The sequence below is a fragment of the Plectropomus leopardus genome, chromosome 19, assembly GCF_026936395.1.
Source record: "Plectropomus leopardus strain MGB_pleo_1.0 chromosome 19, ASM2693639v1, whole genome shotgun sequence".
Taxonomy (NCBI): domain Eukaryota; kingdom Metazoa; phylum Chordata; class Actinopteri; order Perciformes; family Serranidae; genus Plectropomus; species Plectropomus leopardus.
In genome coordinates this window covers 23,657,221-23,676,953 of record NC_142194.1, presented here as the reverse complement: position 1 = coordinate 23,676,953, position 19,733 = coordinate 23,657,221, and the positions used below count along the sequence as shown (strand labels likewise).

Here is a 19,733-nt window from a genome sequence, read left to right as displayed (position 1 = left end):
CTTTTATTTGCCATGGGGCGCTGACTGTTATTCCTCATTATCTCAAGTGGAAAAGGTCACGGTGCTTCACATTCCTGACATTGCAAAAAATTCAGGGTTTAAGGCTGCTGCATTTACACCTACAATATCTCAACTTTTAGCCAAAGAGCAGCACTTTACAGCACATTTTTTCAGCCCTCCTGTCCCAGTATCTGCTCAGGGCTGCTATTTAAAACTAGAATTGCTGCCCTGTGATTGTAAGCCTTCACGAACCATTCAACTTGCACTGACAGTGAAAACATGGACACTTTGCTCAAGAATGCCCCCCGTTGCACAGGAGATCTATAAAATCAGCAGATTCTTGAGTTCAGGACAAAATAAGGCTTTATGAGGTCACGGTCACCTTGACCTTTGACCAACAAAATCTAATCAGTTCATCCTTGAGTCCAAGTGGATGTTTGTGTAAAATTTGAAGAAATTCCCTGTAGGCATTTTTTGAGATATCGCATTCACGAGAATGGGACAGATGGACGGCGTAAAAAAAGAAGAGGTGTCTGATGGACACAAAAGTTGCTGCAATTATGTTATCCACACTGTGAGAAACAGCAAATCAGGATTGAGGTGCGTTTATTTCCTATAAAGCTGAACAGTTGGGTAATTTTACCAACATGTGAATGGATAACAAGCTCGTTTTGGTCCCTTTTTGATATGATTTTGTATTCATAACCTTTTTTTAGAACTTTGTAGCATTAGCTTCTCATACTGCCCACAAAAAAAGGAAATAAAAAGTGCTGCAAAGTTGTAGAATGACATTTGGAAGAGCAAACTGAACTGTCCAAACTTAACTTTTGAAAATCAAAAGTTCTACATACACACTTATTATCTACGTGAACATTTCACCTCAGATAAAACTCCTTTGTTCCACATTTCAATTAAGCGCAGAGTCGAGATGACCTCTGCTGCACTGTGTCAGCTGCAAATGCACTGCCAAAAATTAATTACATCTCTTCAAATATAGCTGAACAGAGTGAATTAAAGACACTCATTTAGCTTTCGGGATATCTGCCCTCTAGTCAAGCACCCATGAAGTCAAGAGAACAGAGACACCCAAATTATCCATGTGTCCCTGGTAGATATCAGTGGCATTTTAGCAGACACTGACTGATAAACGACTGGCGTTATTTAAAGTACAACGGCCTACAATTAAACACTGTTTAAAGGAAATGTCATGAACTTTACACAAGCTTTTTTGAAAACAAAATTAAACTCAACAAAACTAATGTATCCAGTTACACAGTTGAGAAGCCACATTAGCCACTGACAGCTGTATGTTTACTTGGAAATATGATGGACAATTAACGGTCAAAAACTACACAACGCATTGTTACTTTAGCTTTTTTGTCGGTAAAGAGGACAATTCTTATGAACTGGAAAACCCTCAAACCGGACTGCTATAACATACATAACTGGCTTATGGACTTTTTAGACTTGCTATCGATGGAGAGTGCAGCCTTGACTCTCAGTGACTATAGTAAACTAGATGCTTTATGGACTATCATTGGAGAAAAGGTAAATAATCGAATAATAATCTGACTGATCCACAATTATGTAAACATACCTGTGCATATAAGATAATAATAATAATAATAATAGTCTGTACCAGTGTTTTTTTTAAAGTAATACCATTACCCATGTTATAATTACAAGAAAAAAGGCAAACAAAATTCTTATTTTCACGTCTATGTGCATAATGTCCTTATCATAAGTGAGGTGACGAAGTGGACCCATTTCAAAATACTGCAAGTGTTCTTCAGTCTGTATAACCCAGATATTCAAGTTTCTAAAAATACAACTCTTTAAACCAACAGATCTGTTACAAAGTGCTCTACACATCAAAAATATATACAAAGCAGGAGATTAAAGAGGAGCGAGACGAAGTGAGCACAGTGTGACTGTGTATGCAGCATGCTCTTGTATATCTGTCTGTTTGACAACCTATTTGATTTTTAGGACACTTTAAATAATCCTGCTTCAATACTTTCTTGCCCAAATTAAGAGAATGATGATGAATACCACTCTCATATCTATATGCTTAATATAAGGCTAAAGCCAGGAGAGAGTCAGTTTGCTTAATACAAAGGATTAAACAAGGAGAAACAGCTGATCTGACTCTGTCCAACAAAATCCACCTACCAACATCTCTAGAGCTCACAGATCAGCACATTATATTTCCTTTGTCAACATAACATAACATAACTCTGCTTTTTTCTGAAAAAAAAAGATATTGTCCTGGCCACAAGACATTGTGGATATACTGTACACTAGAGCAGTGCTTCCCAATGTTGGGTTGCAGTCTAAAAGCAGATCGCAGGTCCACTCTGAATGGCCCACAAGTGATTCGTGAATGTGTCGAGCTTGTAAAAACACACTTTAATACAGTGAATTTCCAGCACAGAGCTTTTATTTTGAAGTGTTTCTGTTCTTTCTAGCAATATGTTTAATTTCTTGTGTTCTTTTGTGTTTTTTGTGTACATTTTGTAAATTAGAACGGAATATATGGTCATTTATAACACGTGGACTTTGAATTTATGACTGAAGAGAAATCTGGACCCAGTGACTGGACCAGCAACAATTCCACAAACATTTATGGAGTGTTAATACTTTAATGGCTAGAAACATAATGTTGCCCAACATAAAAAGCTTGTTTTGATCTCGCCCTCTTGACTTTAGTGCTGAACACACCGCATAAACTAGGAAGACAGAAGCTCACTGACGGTCCAACATTGACCAACAAGCAATCATCAGGTTGGTGTGTCGGGCCTTTACAGACTGGGGAATGCATTTAGTCAAAATGGGGTCCTTATAAGTATAGAAGTACAAATGTGTGCATGCAAGTGGTGATGTAAGAGTACACAAAAAAGAGGAAAAAAAGGCAAAGAAAATGACAGATTACAGTTATGCATTTTGGGTAGCATGGCTTTGACATGGCCAATAAATTATTCACAGTAATCACAATAATGTGCTCGTACTGTCACCTTTCAGTACCAGGGAAGACTGACGCCGTGATAATGAGGGCAGAAACAGACGAAGCAGCTGCACATTATACCAATAGCTTCCAACAAATTTAATGAAGTGACATTTCACACGAGGCTTTGTCAGGAAAACAATAAAAAGTCTTTTTATCAAGATGCTGTAAAACTTTTTGGATGTGCACGCTCTATATATTCTGTTTGTTTATGGGAGTGATAATGATGACCTATTCTTCCTGGAAAGTCTGCAAAGACTTTTCTCCACAAAACCAGATAAAAGATTTTGTTTTGGTCTATTTTTACCTCTATTGCCTGTGGTACTTCTTGTGAAAAGACTGTTCTGTTTTCTTTCGTCCAAAACACAGCTGTGGTGCTGTAGCCAACACCGCTGTCCTATTTTCCAGTCAGTGCCGCAGGAAAGCAGCATTTGTTTCAAAGTTGCTCCCTTGCTTTGAACATCCTGCTGATGGGACTTTTAGTTCTACTGTTAGCTGATATGTTGCTTCAGAGACTGGCTTCCCAGGTGAGGAATCAGCTTAACTAACAACTCCCAATTCTAGGGTAAAACATCAAATTATGTTGCACGCTTTATATGAAGTGTGATCCTGTTTAAGTAGCACATCAGAGTGCTCCCTGTTTTTGCATGTGTAAATTAACCAATTGTCAGTGCTTGCACTTTCCCTGCAAGAGTTAATTTCCTGGAGTTTAACCTCTTTTCACAGTTACACTAGTTTCTATTGTAAGTCGCTGTGGATGACAGCCTCCCTGAAACAGGGCCGAGAATGCCTCCTACGGGAAGGCTTTTCCAAACAGCTGTGTCAGACTGCAGTTACGGCGAACGTGCTTGGGGGAGCAACAAGAAAGCAAAAGACTGAAAGGGTCAGTGCCTCTAGTCCACTGCTGTGACACTTACAGCAAGGCTATTTTTTAACCGCAACTGTAACACTCGCCTACAATTTCCCCCGGGGCACAATTGTCAGGAAATAGGTCAACGATTAGCAACAAAAAAGGATTAGTGTCAATGAATAACATCGATTTAAATTACCTTTTTAATTTAGCTTAATTCAGTTCAAATGTTTTGTGTCCCACAGGGGAGATCTGGGGTAGCTGGTAGGGCTTAAACACCTTACAAGTCACCTCCTTATTGAGTGCAGAAACAAATGGAGAGAGCCAGCATTTAAACTTTTAAAGCTCACTTGTTACAGCTGCAAGACATTTTTTAAGGGAAAGTGCTTGCATCTTGTAAGAGTAGAAAAGTGCCCATCTTGTCCAGTTTTCCTGTTGGCTTAAATGAATCTCGAAGGCAAAAAGGAAGTGCTCAAACAGCAGTGATTGAACACTAGTGTCAGGCGATAGGTTAAGACTTTCCAACTAGTCACCCTCAGGCCAACAACCTGAGACTGTGATATATTTGCACAGGTGTGTAAGTGTGTGTGCTCTCTCTTTGCATTTTCAGTCAAATAAATTAACATAAAAATACCCTCTGCCACATATTTTCCTTGCTAAAGAGAAAAATACAATGTTACACCATCAGAATTCAAGTCTCTCTTTTGCCAAACTTAGACTTGTTTAATTGCCAATGTTAAAGGAATTCTTCGCCAATTCTGAACCAGCTTTGTGTGATAACAATGTGGGCGGTGTGTGTAAAAGATCTGTAGTAAACTTCCCTCTATCTAGCTTGTGTCCAGAACTCAGTTTATCCCCTCCAGCATCATCTGGCAGAGTTTTCCCGTGTCTTGGGGCTGTTGCTCAAACTACATGCTGTACTGGATCAAGAGACAGACCTGTGAGATTGTTTCACAGGTATAAATTCACATTACATTACCCACCAGCAGGGGTGTTTATTGGCACAGAGCATTCTGGTAGTTTTGCTGCCTCTTGAGAGAAAGCAACCTTTTTTGTCTTTTTCCTCTGGTAATGTAGCGCCATTTCAAAAGTATTTGTGTCTTTCCACTGCATACACATCCTTGTTTAATAAAAAAAAAAAAAAAAAAACATTTTTCCAGCACTGAAATACTTCTTTAACAGTGGCAGTGTTGTAGACAGCGGACAACTACAAGGCCATTAAATACATACATTGTCATCGTCTCCTATGGTCGTATCTCACTTGAACTGAGCTGCACTGCCTCCACAATCTCTGCTGTAACTGCTGCGTTTGGTCCATAAGCTTTCAGAAAACATGCCCAAATACACACAAAATGTACACAGAGTACAGGCAGAAGGCTACCTATGTGTTCATATACACTTCTAATGATGAGCATAAATAAACTCTGTTCCTGTTCCAAAGCATCAGGCTTTAAAAAAATCTACTATCAGTCGACCTCTGGTAAGCAGCATTGCTTCCAAGCTAAAGGAGCATTTCATTAACTTACATATTGTCAGGGTTCCCGCTAGTGGCTATGTTAGAAAGAAAAACACAAAATGTTCATCACTATGCAGGTTTGTGCATAAGTAAACATGCACAGATAACACTGTGACATATTCATTTGTGTGTGTGTGTGTGTGTGTGTGTGTGTGTGTGTGTGTGCTTCTTTTATAATTGTGCAGACTGGAGCATAAACACTGGTTTTGATACTACCCCAATGTCTCCATGTTAAAATGCCCAACTTTAAAGCAGAAATAAACATGTTTACAGCCTGATTTAAAAAAAAAAACATGTTGGTCTCTACAGCTAATTTCATGCATCCATGATTTTTACAGTCTATGGTTTCCTCTAGAAAACAGTGTCCCGTTCAGCAAACAACAATAAAGAGAAACAGACGTTGTTGTCATCCTAATGGCAGCGTAAACAAACCACCTCAATAGAGAAAAATTCCCCGCAGGAAGTTGGATCAACCAATCAGCTCGCTCAACAGGCAGGTCTACACTATATTTTTTTCACGGTAGAGTCGCAGGGGCTTGCAAAGTTAAGTGTATATCTGCAAGAGGTACGATTCAAGCTTTGAGAACACATTAGCAGAGCTGCTATGCTCTTAATTGGATTTGTGGAAGTAAACACTCCAGCAACAAGTGGTAAATCTGTCATAGCAATCACTGTAAACTGCATATGTGCCAGAAAAAAACAGAAAGCTTAGTGAACGCTCAGTAATGGGTGTTGAAGTGTCAATATCTTAGCCAAAAAAGTTTACTAGAGCAGCAATGATAAAAACATTCGTACAGCTTAATTTTGTACTTTTTGCTCTTTTCCTCTGAGTGTGTGTATGTGTGTGTGTGTGCTTACCCTGAAGTCGATGCCCACAGTGGAGATGAAGCTCCCGGCTAAAAAGGCTCCATCTTTGAAGCGGACCAGCAGACAGGTCTTACCAACACCTGAATCCCCCACCAGCATCACCTGAGACACAGACAGAAGGAGAATGAGCTGGGATGATACATGTCAAGTGTCTGTGTGTCTGTGTGTCTGTGTGTGTGTGTGTGTGTGTGTGTGTGTGTGTGTGTGTGTGTGTGTGTGTGTGTGTGTGTGTGTGTGTGTGTGTGTGTGTCTGGGGTAGAAGAGGGAAACAGCTCAGGTGAAAACTTATCTTAAAACACACAGAAGTTTAGGCAAGGCAACACAACACACGCAGACATACACACTCCTCAAACTCCCATCTACAGAGGAAACAGAGCGTCACACTTGCTCCAGTGGGACAGAGCAGATTGTACAGACCAACGGGACAGAGACAGAGAGATGGGACACAGTCTGTTTTCCTTGTTCCTCATCAGACAACACGAGACTGCTTGCTCGTGCATTATTTCATGTTTGTGTATCTATTTACCGCATTAGCAGTGACACACTCCGATATATGAGTTGATTATGTTTCATTTGCTGTGAGCAGAGGTGATTTTGTGACACTGAACTGTTGTGCATATTATACAAAGTCAAAGTTAAGCACAGAGCAGTGATTCTGGCAGGCCTGTCATTGGAACTGTTGTTAATCAGGGTGCAGAATTAATACCAGCTGCCACCCACATGATGAGAATTCAGATTTGCATATGCTCAGTGCAGATTATCATTAGACTTTATCATCTTCATCTCACACTTTATTCATTATTTGCTATGTGTCACAGTCGGTAGGACTGCAACTAATGATTATTTTCATTTTCAATTGATCTGCAGATTTTTTGTTTTCAATTTCTGTTATTAAGTCAGTAAACACTATACCTATATACCAAAAAACAGAATGACTGCCTTGTGGTTGTATGCCTCTGCTCTCCAGTAAAGTTGCACATTTACATTCAGGCTTAAAACAAGTAAAAAATACAAAACCATTCCACTTTTGCATTAGATAGGACACATTTCTGATTTGGGATAGATGAATGCACATTTCATTTGTAGGTATAAAGCTTTAACCAGTAGAGAACTACTTTCATATATGATCATTTAGTTGAGTGCTGGTTAAGTAAAAACTGAAACTGACTAATGCATTTTGGGATGTGTAGTAGCAGCCAGATATTTTGTCATTATCTCTCCTGCTGCTACATGAAAAACCTCCTCCTGTGCTGCTGGTAATTGATCTCACACATAACAGAAACTCCTCCCCAAGTTATTGCACTGGACTGGAGCACACTGCTTGATACTCCTGTTGGCCAATATATACTGTAGTTCCTAAACATTTTTATATGCAGAGTACAAACACAGGCGATATTACTTGGTCTATTTCACACATGCCAGAGGAGTTTGGGATTAAACATGAAAGAATTACACAGCTGGGGACAAAACAATCTACAATATTATGCATTTTGGTACTGTACTGTCAGTGGGAAATAATGGTGAAATTAACTCTTTTCTGCATACCTGCAGAAAAACACCCAAAATATTCACCAGTTATCCACATAGTGATGCACGGGCCCATTTAGGGAAGCCTATAAATGCCAATAAACAAGATCAAAAGCTATGCATGATAAAGAATAAAAATCCTCATGTTTAAGCTGTAATTGTTAACTCTGATGAAAAAATAACTTGTTATATTTTCTGCAACTGCTGCTTTTTACATACAGCACAAAAAAGGCCTAACCCCACATGAACAGAAACAACTAAACAGAGATGAGGAGAGTTTATAGCAGCTCAATCATGTCGCTCACTGCTCCTGAACTGTGGACAAATTGTCAAACTAGGCGGCACTGATCAAACATGAATCAAGGTTCTGTTACTGCACTCTTTTTCTTTTTTTCTCACCTCAAATGTTATCAGAAACATATTTTAGTGTACTGTTTAGCTGTAAAATGAGAATGTCACAAGATGGTTGAGTCTTTGTTTAGACCTATGGAGGAACTGCAGATCTGAATGAGCTCCATGTGGTACACTACATCAGATGGTAACGGTTATGTTTTAAACTTTACATGGTACCTTTTAAATAAATAAAACAAATAAAAGAGCTTTATCAGCTCTGATTGATTGAGTTATTTTTGTTTTCAGCATGCTAAACTTGTCATTTAGCTAGGCTTTTTGTTAGGCTTTTTTTCGAGCTAAACACACTTTTAGCTCAGGAAAAGACTGTTTTAATTGCCATGCTGCTGCTCTTCAGTGTACTTCATCCTTTTTTCAATCTTTTTTCAATACATTTACTTTGATTTATTTCAGTAAATCTTAAAACGAAACTGCAAACTAGCTTAATTTCAAATTGGGAAAAAAAACAATATAATACATTAACAGTTGCTGTTTAACTAAATTTCAAAAGTGGTTAATTACTGTCTGACAGCTTCATTGAATGCATACTCGTCTTTCATTAGTCTTGTGAGCTTACCTTGAAGGCGATGTCATAAAACTCTCCGCTGTTGCTAATGGACGGTCTGCTGGGATAAACCAGTCCGGAGGACGGAGCCGCGGCGGCGGCCAGACCTTTCCCCGTCCTCCCGCTGCTGGGCGACGCCTTGGGGCTCTTGGAGCTCCCTTTGCCTTTCACTGCCTTCTTCCTGGACATGGCTGTGACAACCTGTTCACCTCCGAGAAATTCAGAGAGAACACCGAGGAGGAGAGTTTGAAATATGGCTTTTCTTTCAAACACTTTTCCTCTTTTGGAGAGAGTTGAGGCGCGTAGAGGCGAAATAAGTTCACCTGTGCGTCAAAAACATGACGCGTAAAATGGAAACGTTTTAAAAACAGACAAAAAAGTGGCCGACAAAAAGACGGGACAGCTGTTGTCCCGGTGGTGCAGCTGGATGACTATAAATCTGAGACCTGGATCACAATGTAAACAGCTCTCACTCCTCCCTCTCGCTCGTATTGTAATGATGGGAGCGCACGAAGGCATGGCTGTTTCAGCGCGTTTATATGGGAAATCCACCCAAAAACAGAAAATATTTGCTTTTTCAATAATGAAACATGAATCAATCATGACATGAATCAATTCCAATAAATGCAGTTCCTGTAAGATGAGAACACTCCTTAAAGTGATGATGTGATGCTTGTTACATTTTTTAAAGATACAGTCTTTAGATAATTTTGTAAATGATTTCGAATTACTGATTTCTTAATCAGATAAATACAGGGTCACAATACTGCAAATAGTCACTGCTATTCATTTTGAAAATTGCGTCTCATTTATAATGCAAAAACTGAATTACTGTGCAGCAGAAACTAAGATTCTAATTTAGGGTGTATTTTCCTTTTAAAGGTGCAGGTCTGTATGACAGCTTGTAATAGGATGCTTCACATTTTCTACACAGACACTTTCAATTTCCAGGCTGCATCACTCTGGTGCCCAATATCCAAACCGGCTGCAAAGTGTGGGACTTTAGGGCTGCCTGCAGTGTGTTTTCACAGTGTGGCCAGCAGGACAATGTTTTACATAAAACATTTGGGATTCAGAGTTGCTCTCAAAGCAGGAAAAAAAATGTCATTGGGTCAGCCTCAGTGGCTCCAGGTAATGTGAGAGAAGCCCAGCTAAAAAGTCTTCTGTTATGATTGAAGAGGGGAGTGAGGCATGGACACATTTCACAGGACTAGAGGGCTGTGGGAAAGTAATGAAAACTGGTACCAAGGCTGGGTGGCATCAAAATATATGCACACATTTCACTTTGTAGAAGGTCTCCACATGTGTTATGTCTTTAAACCACTTTTTCATCCCCTACTGTACAGAAAATAAAAATACTGAACAATTAAGCCAACATATAAAGTGCCACAAACTGCATTTCCTCTCCTGGCCATTAGAGGGTGTCTCCAGAAGTGAGTCAATCCCCATAGACAACCATGTCACATGTTCTTATGATAATTTATGTTATTCCACCTCTGTATAAAAGGTACAGCTGTAGAATAGGGGGACAATGCAGTCTCACTGTAAAGCTAGCAGAAGAGGTAGCTGCAGCAAATCATTGTATGTGTAAAAGGGACAGCGGGCAGGACATGTGTGACGTTTTGACACAGTAAGTACGCAGCCCACCCCTGAGTGATTTAAAGCAACAGACAAAGCTAGTGAGTAGCTTGTGAACACAGGACATAATTTAGAAGCTAAAGGTTCAGATATCTACACACAGTTGAGGATTGAATGTTGGACTTGCATTCAGCAGGTGGCCAGAAACGTGACTCCAGTTAATATTAATGTTACTCTGTGTCTGCTGGATGTGCTTACCAAGTTGCTCATTGCCCTTCTACAGGTTTTTGAGAGAAACAGCACAAAGTTGCCCAAGGGTTAAAATATGACGCAATAAAACATGGTGAACTCTGTGTATGAGGACCTGCTTACTTTTTAGATAAAAAACAGCCTATTCTAAAATAAGAAAAGCACCTATATTCCTATTTCAGGTGATTATACGCTAAAAAAAAACCCCTAAAATATTATATTCCATTTCTTCAGATATCTCCCACTAAATCCTACACACTGCACCATTAAAAGGTAATAATATGACAGTATTGTGTTTCAAACTGGTTTCTGCTGCCCTTAAGTGAAAAAAAAATTTAATGATTAGATCCTGACTTCTTGTAGAGGGCATTTATTGACTTAACTTTTCAGAGAAACGCTTGGATTTTTCTTTAATTTATATACAATCTAATGGAGCCAGCATCTGGTGACCATTAGAGGAACTGCATGAAACCCCACTATATGCAAATCCAGACGAATCATTCCAGGTTGACTCACCAGCAGTATGAATGTCGTGATCATGAATAAAGAGCAACAGTGTGTGCAGAGGAGAAAGTCTCTGCTATATGTAGCCACCAGATTATGTGAAAATACCATGATTCACTCTATGTTCAATAGAGCTGTGTGCCTTTCAGCAAACAGTCATTTTTCTGCGTTCACTGTGACGATATGAACTCCATGAAGAATTTTATGTAACCGTGAAAAGAGGATGATCTGTCCACTGCATCAGTGACTCACTTAAGACTCTTCTTTTGCTAAAATCTCCTTTAGTTAGAAACTTTCACACCTGAGAGCTGCCAGGTACGACCAGTAGCCACAGGGCAAAGTGTGTACTGATGGTCGTGATGTGATTCACATACTTCTACCATCCAGATTTTCCAGCAGGGAATCAAACCAAAAACCAGCCTCCCTTTTTTTGGTCAAAACCAGTCTTTGAGCATTACTGCCGCCCCCACTTAAATATTATATCAGAGGACAACAGGGAAATTGGCATGAGCCAAACTGGAGCTGTATGAGACAGAAACACGTCCCTGCTGTCTGTTACACAATCACAGCTCAAAAAAATGGACGGCCAATCTGTAAGTTAACCATCAAAGTCACATAAAACTGTGAGGAAAAGCGATTCTTTGGGGAAATTTATTTGCAGAGCGAGGGCGAGGAGCACGACAAACAGGATGCAGATACGTTTGATGAGGGGGCCATTAAAAACGCCCATGCTGTGCAAGAGGTGCATCGTCAAAACCAATGAGCTGCGAACAAACCGGAGGTGTGCACACACCCCTCCACCACTGACGTTATAATAGAGTTCCTACATAACTGTTTATTTAGCCTTTGAATCATCTGCCACTTTCCATCACCCACAGCACATATTTATCGAGCCCTAAAGAAGTCAACACTGAATAAATAAACAACACAGTAAGATATTACCATCTATAGATAGTGTTTTACGTATGGCATAATAAGTTGTGTAATAATTGAAGAAATCATGAAAATCATTTTTTGCAAAGGGTTTTATACAACAGTGTTATTTAAAGGTTCAGTGTTTAGGATAGTTTACATACATAATATTTAAGACTTCTTTTCATTAGTGTAGAAATCACTTTAAACTAAGAATTATGTTTTTGTTACTTTAGAAAAAGATGAACATACAGAGCACATAGTCGATTAGAAAGTCATTTTGATAGAAAATGGAAAATCAATGTCTGGCTTATTTAATTCCTTTTTTTACTGTGCTTTGTTTTAAGGAATTAAAAAAATTGAATTTTTATTTAGTTTTTGCCTTGTTTTTGTTTTTTCTCTCCTTATGTTGTGGTATTTTTACAGTATTAATAATAATAATAATAATAAACTAACAAAGATTAAAAAATAAAATCAAAAAGATCAACTGACAGGATTAATGTGAAGCTTTTTTCTGTCTTTCAAAATTGTAATGCTGGTTTAAAAATAATTTGTATATTTTTTTACTGAGTTTTTGTTTAGTTTTCTTCTTGATTCTTCTGATTTGTTGTTGTTGTGATTGTCTTTATGTGGAGGCATATGTTCCTTGTCATTTTGTGATAAATAAAAATAGAAATATTCAAAAATAACAAAACAACAAAAAAATAGTCAACTGCTACAAAAAAACTGAATCACGTTAACATTTATATTTACTCACTGCGTTTCTACCAAAAATAATATTGTGCTGGTTAAGGGGTACTTGGCTAAAAAAAAAAAATATTTCAAAGGGGACACATTACTGAAAAAAAATTTGAGAGCCACTGAGCTCGAGCAACAATCTCAAAATAATTCTGAATCAAGCGTGAGCCTCCTGTTGAAAATAAGCAGCAACTCTCCTATTATTCGTCTGAACAAGACAGCGTGAGTGCTCATTCTTCACAAAGACAGATCCACTGTGTCACACAAACACAAACAAATGGGCAGGTTCATTTTTTGTTTTTATCAGTGGAGACAGATGGTTTGCTGGGCTGACACTCACACGGCTGGTTGTGGATTTTTATTCCTGGAGCCAACAATAATGACTTTGCTGAATGTTTTTCCATCTGCTGTTTCAACAGGACTGTGAGGAGGTCAATAAATGTGTCACTCTCCCTTTGTGCCGCACCATGGGGGGCACAAGACACATTAAAGGAACTGGGCAGCGACGAGGATAATTAATATTTGAGATGCACCGCACGTACTCAAAAGGTGTGTCTCAGGCAGCTCTTTGAATAATGTCTTCATCAGATGGGAAGAATCCAAAGCCAGAAACAGGCTCAATAAATCAACGACGGACTGTAGTCAGAGGATGTTTTGATGAATTAGGAGGAAAAATAATCAATATATTTTACAATTCATTTTTGCAGACACTTTTCTGGGGCCAAAAATGTGTTATTGTCACTGACAGAGATAAATGGTTTTAGTGGCCAGCCAGCTTCGATCAGAATTTGTTGCTGTTTTTTTTTTTTTTTCTTAAATGTCTCTGGCGCAATAGGAGGGCAAAAAGTCAGAAGACATATGACAGTCACAAACCATGTCAGATATGTACCTGATACCAAAACACTCAGTCAAGATGAATAAATACCTGGAGAATAGCACCATCTAGTGGCTTCTTTGTGTTTGTATGTCTCTTACCACGGAGTCATGATTTAATAAAATAAAAAAATCATTGTAATATTGCACATGGAATTGCACATACCTGCTCAGCAAAATCCTGTACATGTTTTTGTCTCATTTAGAATTAATTTTAATTTATTTAGTCTTATGTACTTATTTAATTGGCTTACATAACAAGATTTGACATGACCCATTTAAACAAGGGAAGTAGTATTTAGTTTCCTCTTGTTTTGGAAATTTGGTATATATAATATTTTATTTTATTTATTTAAAAAAATCTATTGATTGATGTACAGCACTTTGGTTGACTCTGTTGTTTTTAAATGTGCTTTATAAATACATTTGGATTGGATTTGACCTCAATATCATCCTTAACAACCAAAAAAGATGTGTGTAAAATACTGATACTTCTTTTATGTTTAAAACAGCTAAAACAGCTCAAACAACAATGTTTACTCACTTATCCTTGTTAAAAAAGGAAAAGTAATAACATATGAAGCAAAAAATAATAATTCTAACCATTTATTGAACCATTTGTTGGGGTCAATTGACCCCAACAGTAATAGGAGGGTTAAATGACCTCCTTCTAAAATACATGTCTGATGTATGTCACCATCTCTCTGTGACACTCCCTCATTGGCATTGCCCCGTACTCTTCTTCTATGGTTGGAATGAGTCGATAGCCTGCCAGGGCACCGTTGTCATTCCTCCTCCTCTCTCTTCTTTCCTTCTCCTCTCTCTTCAGTCTTTTCTTCTCTCTCTTCCGTCTCTCCATCTCCTCTCTCATCTTCACCTTGTGCTCCATCTGGAGTTTGGAGGAGACCAGCTGCATCCTTTTCACATGCAGCTCCCGAATCTTTGCATTCGTTCTTTTCACTGTTTGTGGACTGCAGCCACCTGAAAATAACAGCACAGAAAAGGTTCAGCCTGGAGTTCAGCTGTTTGCCTGCGCACCTCTTGACAGCAAAGAGTTAACAGACCACATTTGTACACATGAAAGTAGTAGGTTAACCATTTGAAACCTGAGAAAATTGTCTTGATTATTTCAAAAACTTAGCAAAAGGCTAAGTCAAAGGCAATGAGCAATGACAGAAGAAATGACCCAAAAATTAGTGTTTTATCTGATTTCCTATAATTTTGACTTTTTCACGTGTGTGTTTGTGTTTTAAAGATTACTGTTACATTTAATACACTAAGTACATTTTCTTGATTATACTTACTTTTACTTAAGTACCATTTTCAATGCAAAACTTTTATGTGTTACAGAATATTTTCACAGGGTGGTATTTGTACTTAGGAAAATGATCTGATTACTTCTTCCACCACTGCCTAACTGTATATAAAATAGTTAAAAACAGCTACAGCAGTTAAATGCTGATTCAGTATTAATAAAGTTATTTAATTTAAAAAGTCTATCAGTCGCAGGGGCTGATCTTTTGAGTACTTTCCCTTTCCATAATTTAGTAAATAATTCTGCTTTTTTAGGACATTAATTGCAGTACCTTAACTTGTTATAGAGTATTTTTACATTGTGGTATATGTGCATTTACATAAGTTTCGAATTTGAATACTTGCAGGGGTTAAAACTGATTGTGTTGTTACAGGAGACAATGCTTTATGACATTTTAAGTGAAAAAATGTGAGTTGACTTTCTTACGTTCAAGTCGGAGGAGGCGCTCTTTCCGAACGTTGGCCTCGATGTCTCTGGCGAAATAGTCTCTCTTAATGTTGTGAAACCAAATGTAAAGTCTTGACAGCAGGCCAACATTTCCCTCCTCCTCCTGATTCTCTCTCTCCTTCCTCTCCTTCTCCAGCTTTTTTCTCTCCTTCTTGTCCACTTGTGCGTCTCTCTCCTTCTTCTCCCTCTTCCGTCTGGCTTTCTCCTCCTTCCACTTTTTGTCTCTCTCCTTCTGCTCTTTCTTCTCCCTCTTTCTCTCCTCCTTCCTCTGTCTTTTTCTTTCCTTCTCCTCTCTTTTCTTTCTCTTTTTCTCCTCCTTCTTCAGTCTTTTCTCCTCAGTTCGCTCGTACTTGTCCTGCGTGTCCTTCTCCCTTTGATATCTTTTCCATGCCTCTCTCTTCTGTCTGTCCATTTCTCTCCTGATCTCATATTCTCTCGCTATCTTGTCCCACATCTCCTCTTTCTTCTTCATCTCCCTCTCCCGCGCCTCTCTCTCTTCCTGCTTTCGTCTCAATCTCTCCTCACGTCTCTTTTTAAAACCTGGTCTCCATTCCAGGTAATCTCTTATCTTGTCCAACCACCTATCCTCTTCTTCCCTTTCTTCCTTTCTCCTCCACCATCTCCTCTCCCGCTCCTGTCTTTGTTCCTCTTCAGCCGCCCATCTGTCTATGTCCTTCTCCTGAATCTGTTGTGACTCATCGAACATAGCACGGCCAAAGTTTCCCAAAGAAGGAGACCTTTCAGGCTCTGGTTCGTAGAAATCAGAGGAGTGGGAGGATAAGGCAGGTGACCAAGATCTTACTTCTATCATCCTCACTTTGGGCGCCTTGCGGGGAGAAGAAGGCCTTCGTCTTAGCTGCTTTCTGGTGGACGAAGACTCATCAGAGGATGAAATGCTCTCACCTCCTTGTCCTTTCTGCCTTCTAGTGTATGAAGGCATCTTGTCTGCAGTAGAGGAAGGTATAATTTTCACTCTCCTAAAAATTATTATCGATGTCTGACCCTATTCACGTTGCAGATCAAACACTAACCATCCAAGAAACATAGAAATATCTTGAAGTATTCCTCCACTGTCAACTGACTTATCAGCATCGCATTCAGAACCTTACTAAAAGGTATCGACAGATTATTGGACTGGCCGATTATTGTGGCCGATATTTGGCATTTTAACTGATTATCTGTACTGGCACTTTACTTTCAATCATCGCCTATAAAATGAATGAATTAACAAGTGCAAAGAAAGCGTTGGCATGGTAGGAACTTTTAGTTTGGAAAACCTCAGTGAGCTATTTTTATCTATTCATTTTTATTTAAAACAGTTATAGCCAGAGATAATTTTTTCAAACTGAGATTTCATCCCACATTAAAGCAATAACCTCTATTATTCATTTCAAACAAACATGCAAACACTATCTAACGCAAGGACTTAGCTGCAACTACTGATTCAAAACTCAAATACCATCTTGCTCACTCCATTTAAGACCTCTAGTATGTGATGTTTAAGTATCTGCCTATCTATCTGTTGTCTTGTCTCTTTCAGTTGTTTTTAGTCCTTTTATTTTGAAATGTGATATGTATTTGTTCTGCTGAACGGGAAACAGTTTTAACTATGACACACCATACACACCAAATGTTACTGTTAATTTCGTTCTAGTATAACTAAAAATAAAATTTGAAAAAAATAAATAAAGGTATCTCACCCCTTTTTCCATGCTGCCCTCTAATGGTCAAAGGCTCGTCTTCAGAGGACGAAGGGCCATCACCCATTTGTCCCCGTTGCCTCCCGGTGGTTGGAGGCTTGATTTTTTCCCACAGCACAGGACTCTCACCCCTTTGTCCGCGCTCAATCATGGTAGAAGGGTTGGTATCTCCACAAAACAAAGGTATCTCACCCCGTCTTTCATGTACCCTTGAGGTGGTGGAAGGGTCGAGGTCTCCAGGAGAGGAAGGTCTCACAACCCTTCGTTTCTTCTTTTTCTCAGGAGAGGAATACTTCTCTCCTGAAGACCACGGTTTGGGAGATGGATTGGGGTTTAGTCCAAAGACGGATCTAAACATTCTCTCACTGGCTTATTCGACAATGACGCAAGGAAAACTGCAGACATAAAGACACACAGCAATTATTTCACTGGAAATTACATTTCTTTTTCAACCAGCAAACTGAGTAAATTCTTAACTGACTTTTTCCCTCCACTAAACTCTGAGTTAAGAAATGATAAAACTGTATTAATCCCCAATGATTTAACAGAAATATAATTACCAAAGTAAAATTAATCGATAAATATTTCTTAGGGTTATTTCACTGTGCAAGTAAAATGAACAAAAGCTAATTTTGAAAAGCAGGTCCATCAAAAAAAAACCTAATTATACTAAACACTAAAGAAAATCTAATATCATTCTCTTCATTAACATAATATTGTTGCAACTAATGCAGTTGGTGCAACAACTGATAATAGCTGAGCTGAGCTGAGCGCTATCAAATGTGGTTATATAAGAATAATATAAAATGATTATAACAATAATCAATATAATATAGGTGATAATCGTCAGAAAGTTCAAAACATTAATCTCTATGCTACTATGAAATCTTTGTTTTCCACAATTGGTTCAAGACAAGCTTTTTCTTGAACATGATGAGAATCTTTTTATGTGATAAGTAAACTATAGACAGAATAAACAAAGAGAGGACTCATATTCAGCATATTCAGCAAAATACTGTTTAAATAATATTAAAAATTAATTTCATCTGTCAAAGAAACTGCAGAGGGTCACAACTGCATGAACTGCAAATCTTTCAATTTATGTATAGTCTCCTCTAAATCAAAGAAACACTACAAATGCTATCTATCTATCTTTAACACATGCAATTTAAGCAACAAGTAAATCAGAGTTAACAAATTAAAATTTTGTTTTGCTAGAAAAAAAAGTGAATTTTTATCTCATGGTTACAGCACATCTCCCTGTAGATGTATTTAGAATGTAACTAATGAAAAAAGTAAATTACTTGACAGAAAAATGTGCTAAAAGTAAATGTACTCGTCCTTCGACACAATTAACCATAAAAAGGTCAGTAAATAAAGTAGTAAGGTCTGCAGTAAAAGTTATCTTACCTCTCCAAAGGCTGGTGTAGAAATGAGACTGGAGTTTGTCCACTTGTTTCAGTTCTACTGACAATTCTAATGTTTTTTTGTTTGTTTGTTTGTTTTTGAAAACAAACAATGCTAGAGTGTAACTAAGAGCATTTTCTTTAGTAGCCTTTTGTACTTAAGTACAAATTTGAGTTTTTTCCATTTTATGTTCCCATGTACTGCTCCACTATGGCCAAAATTCACAGAAATGAACCACATTAAATATGATCATTTAAACTTCACAACAGTTTGTAAATGACTGCATTAATTTACAAAAAAAAAATCCACAATATTGAATATATTATATTAAAATAAAATATGCCTAAAGTAAGAGTATGGCAGAGGAAGTACTTTTACTGCCAGTAAGATGGGAAAAGATGGACCCCTTAAGAAGAAAGTCAATTTACTATAAAATTGAAAAATATTTTTATGTTTTTGCATGTGCAGGATGATGAGGAATTAGCAAACACATTGTTGGGAGACAAAAATTGGTAGAGTTGTCAATTTTGTTGTTATAGCACAAAAATGAAAATGAAAATCTAGACCTGGGCTAGAACCCCCCAAGCTCAAAACAAGCTATCTCACTAAATAAAACAAACTATAATCAATAATCCGCGATTATGTAGAAGCCCTTTAGCCTCACCTCAGGCTGACTGTTTTTTTTCAGGATGTCTTCCTCCAGCAAGCTTAATAAAAACGTTGGCTGATTCTAGCTTGCTAGCTAATATGCTAGCATACTGTTGAAAACACAAAACTATACCACTACTATATACAAATATAAACAATAAAAAGTCACATATTACTACTAAATAATCTATGTAAATTGTACTTTGAGTCAGGATGCCCCCTGAGGGTTTCTTGCCCCAGAAGTCTTTACATTTTTACTTTTTAAAAAATCTTTCATTTCAGCCCATGGCCCACTGATGAAAGCACTTGCATTTGCAGAATTATTTGTTATTCTAACTTAAAATCATTTTTGTTTCATATTGACAGCTTAGTTAGGGAATTAATTTAAAGGGACAAATACTTTTTAAAAAAAAAAAAACCTACTGAAATGCTCAATAGGTAAACTAATGTCTAAAATTACTTCATTTACTTTATCACTGTACATATTGAACAAATCCAGTGCAAAATATACACACACATATATACAAAACATTTTGTTCCTAAAATTTCACCCTTAATAGACCCAGATGATCAGAAGAAGCTAGAAAAACTGAGTGCTTTTGTTAAACAGATGGAGAAAATTAGTGACTGCGACGTTTTTAGA

At 37.9% G+C, this 19,733-nt stretch overlaps 2 protein-coding genes across 2 annotated transcripts in view; both read right to left on the bottom strand.

The window, feature by feature from the left end:
- Positions 1 to 9,215, bottom strand: part of rab26 (RAB26, member RAS oncogene family) — a 96,153-nt gene extending 86,938 nt beyond the window's left edge. Inside the window, exons 1-2 of the mRNA XM_042507760.2 lie at positions 8,732 to 9,215; positions 6,229 to 6,339 (exon numbers count right to left, since the gene is read on the bottom strand). Of these exons, the coding sequence (XP_042363694.1) occupies positions 6,229 to 6,339; positions 8,732 to 8,908 (288 nt within the window). The 5' untranslated portion in view covers positions 8,909 to 9,215. The remainder of the gene's footprint in view (positions 1 to 6,228; positions 6,340 to 8,731) is intronic.
- Positions 9,216 to 12,817: 3,602 nt separating this feature from the next.
- Positions 12,818 to 19,698, bottom strand: LOC148186371 (uncharacterized). Its single transcript, XM_088070165.1, has 3 exons — positions 17,036 to 19,698; positions 15,315 to 16,280; positions 12,818 to 14,554 (listed from the first exon to the last, which is right to left on the bottom strand). Exons 1-3 carry the CDS (start codon positions 17,391 to 17,393, stop codon positions 14,244 to 14,246), a joined length of 1,635 nt encoding a protein of 544 aa, XP_087926291.1. The 5' UTR covers positions 17,394 to 19,698; the 3' UTR covers positions 12,818 to 14,243.
- Positions 19,699 to 19,733: the final 35 nt, after the last annotated feature.

Coding starts and splice junctions, on each gene's coding strand:
- LOC148186371 (XM_088070165.1), bottom strand. CDS start 17,393: ATGTTTAGATCCGTCTTTGGACTAAACCCCAATCCATCTCCCAAACCG. Junction 16,281..17,035: donor AGGGCAGCATGGAAAAAGGG/GTGAGATACCTT, acceptor CCTCTACTGCAG/ACAAGATGCCTTCATACACT. Junction 14,555..15,314: donor GCGCCTCCTCCGACTTGAAC/GTAAGAAAGTCA, acceptor TGTTATTTTCAG/GTGGCTGCAGTCCACAAACA.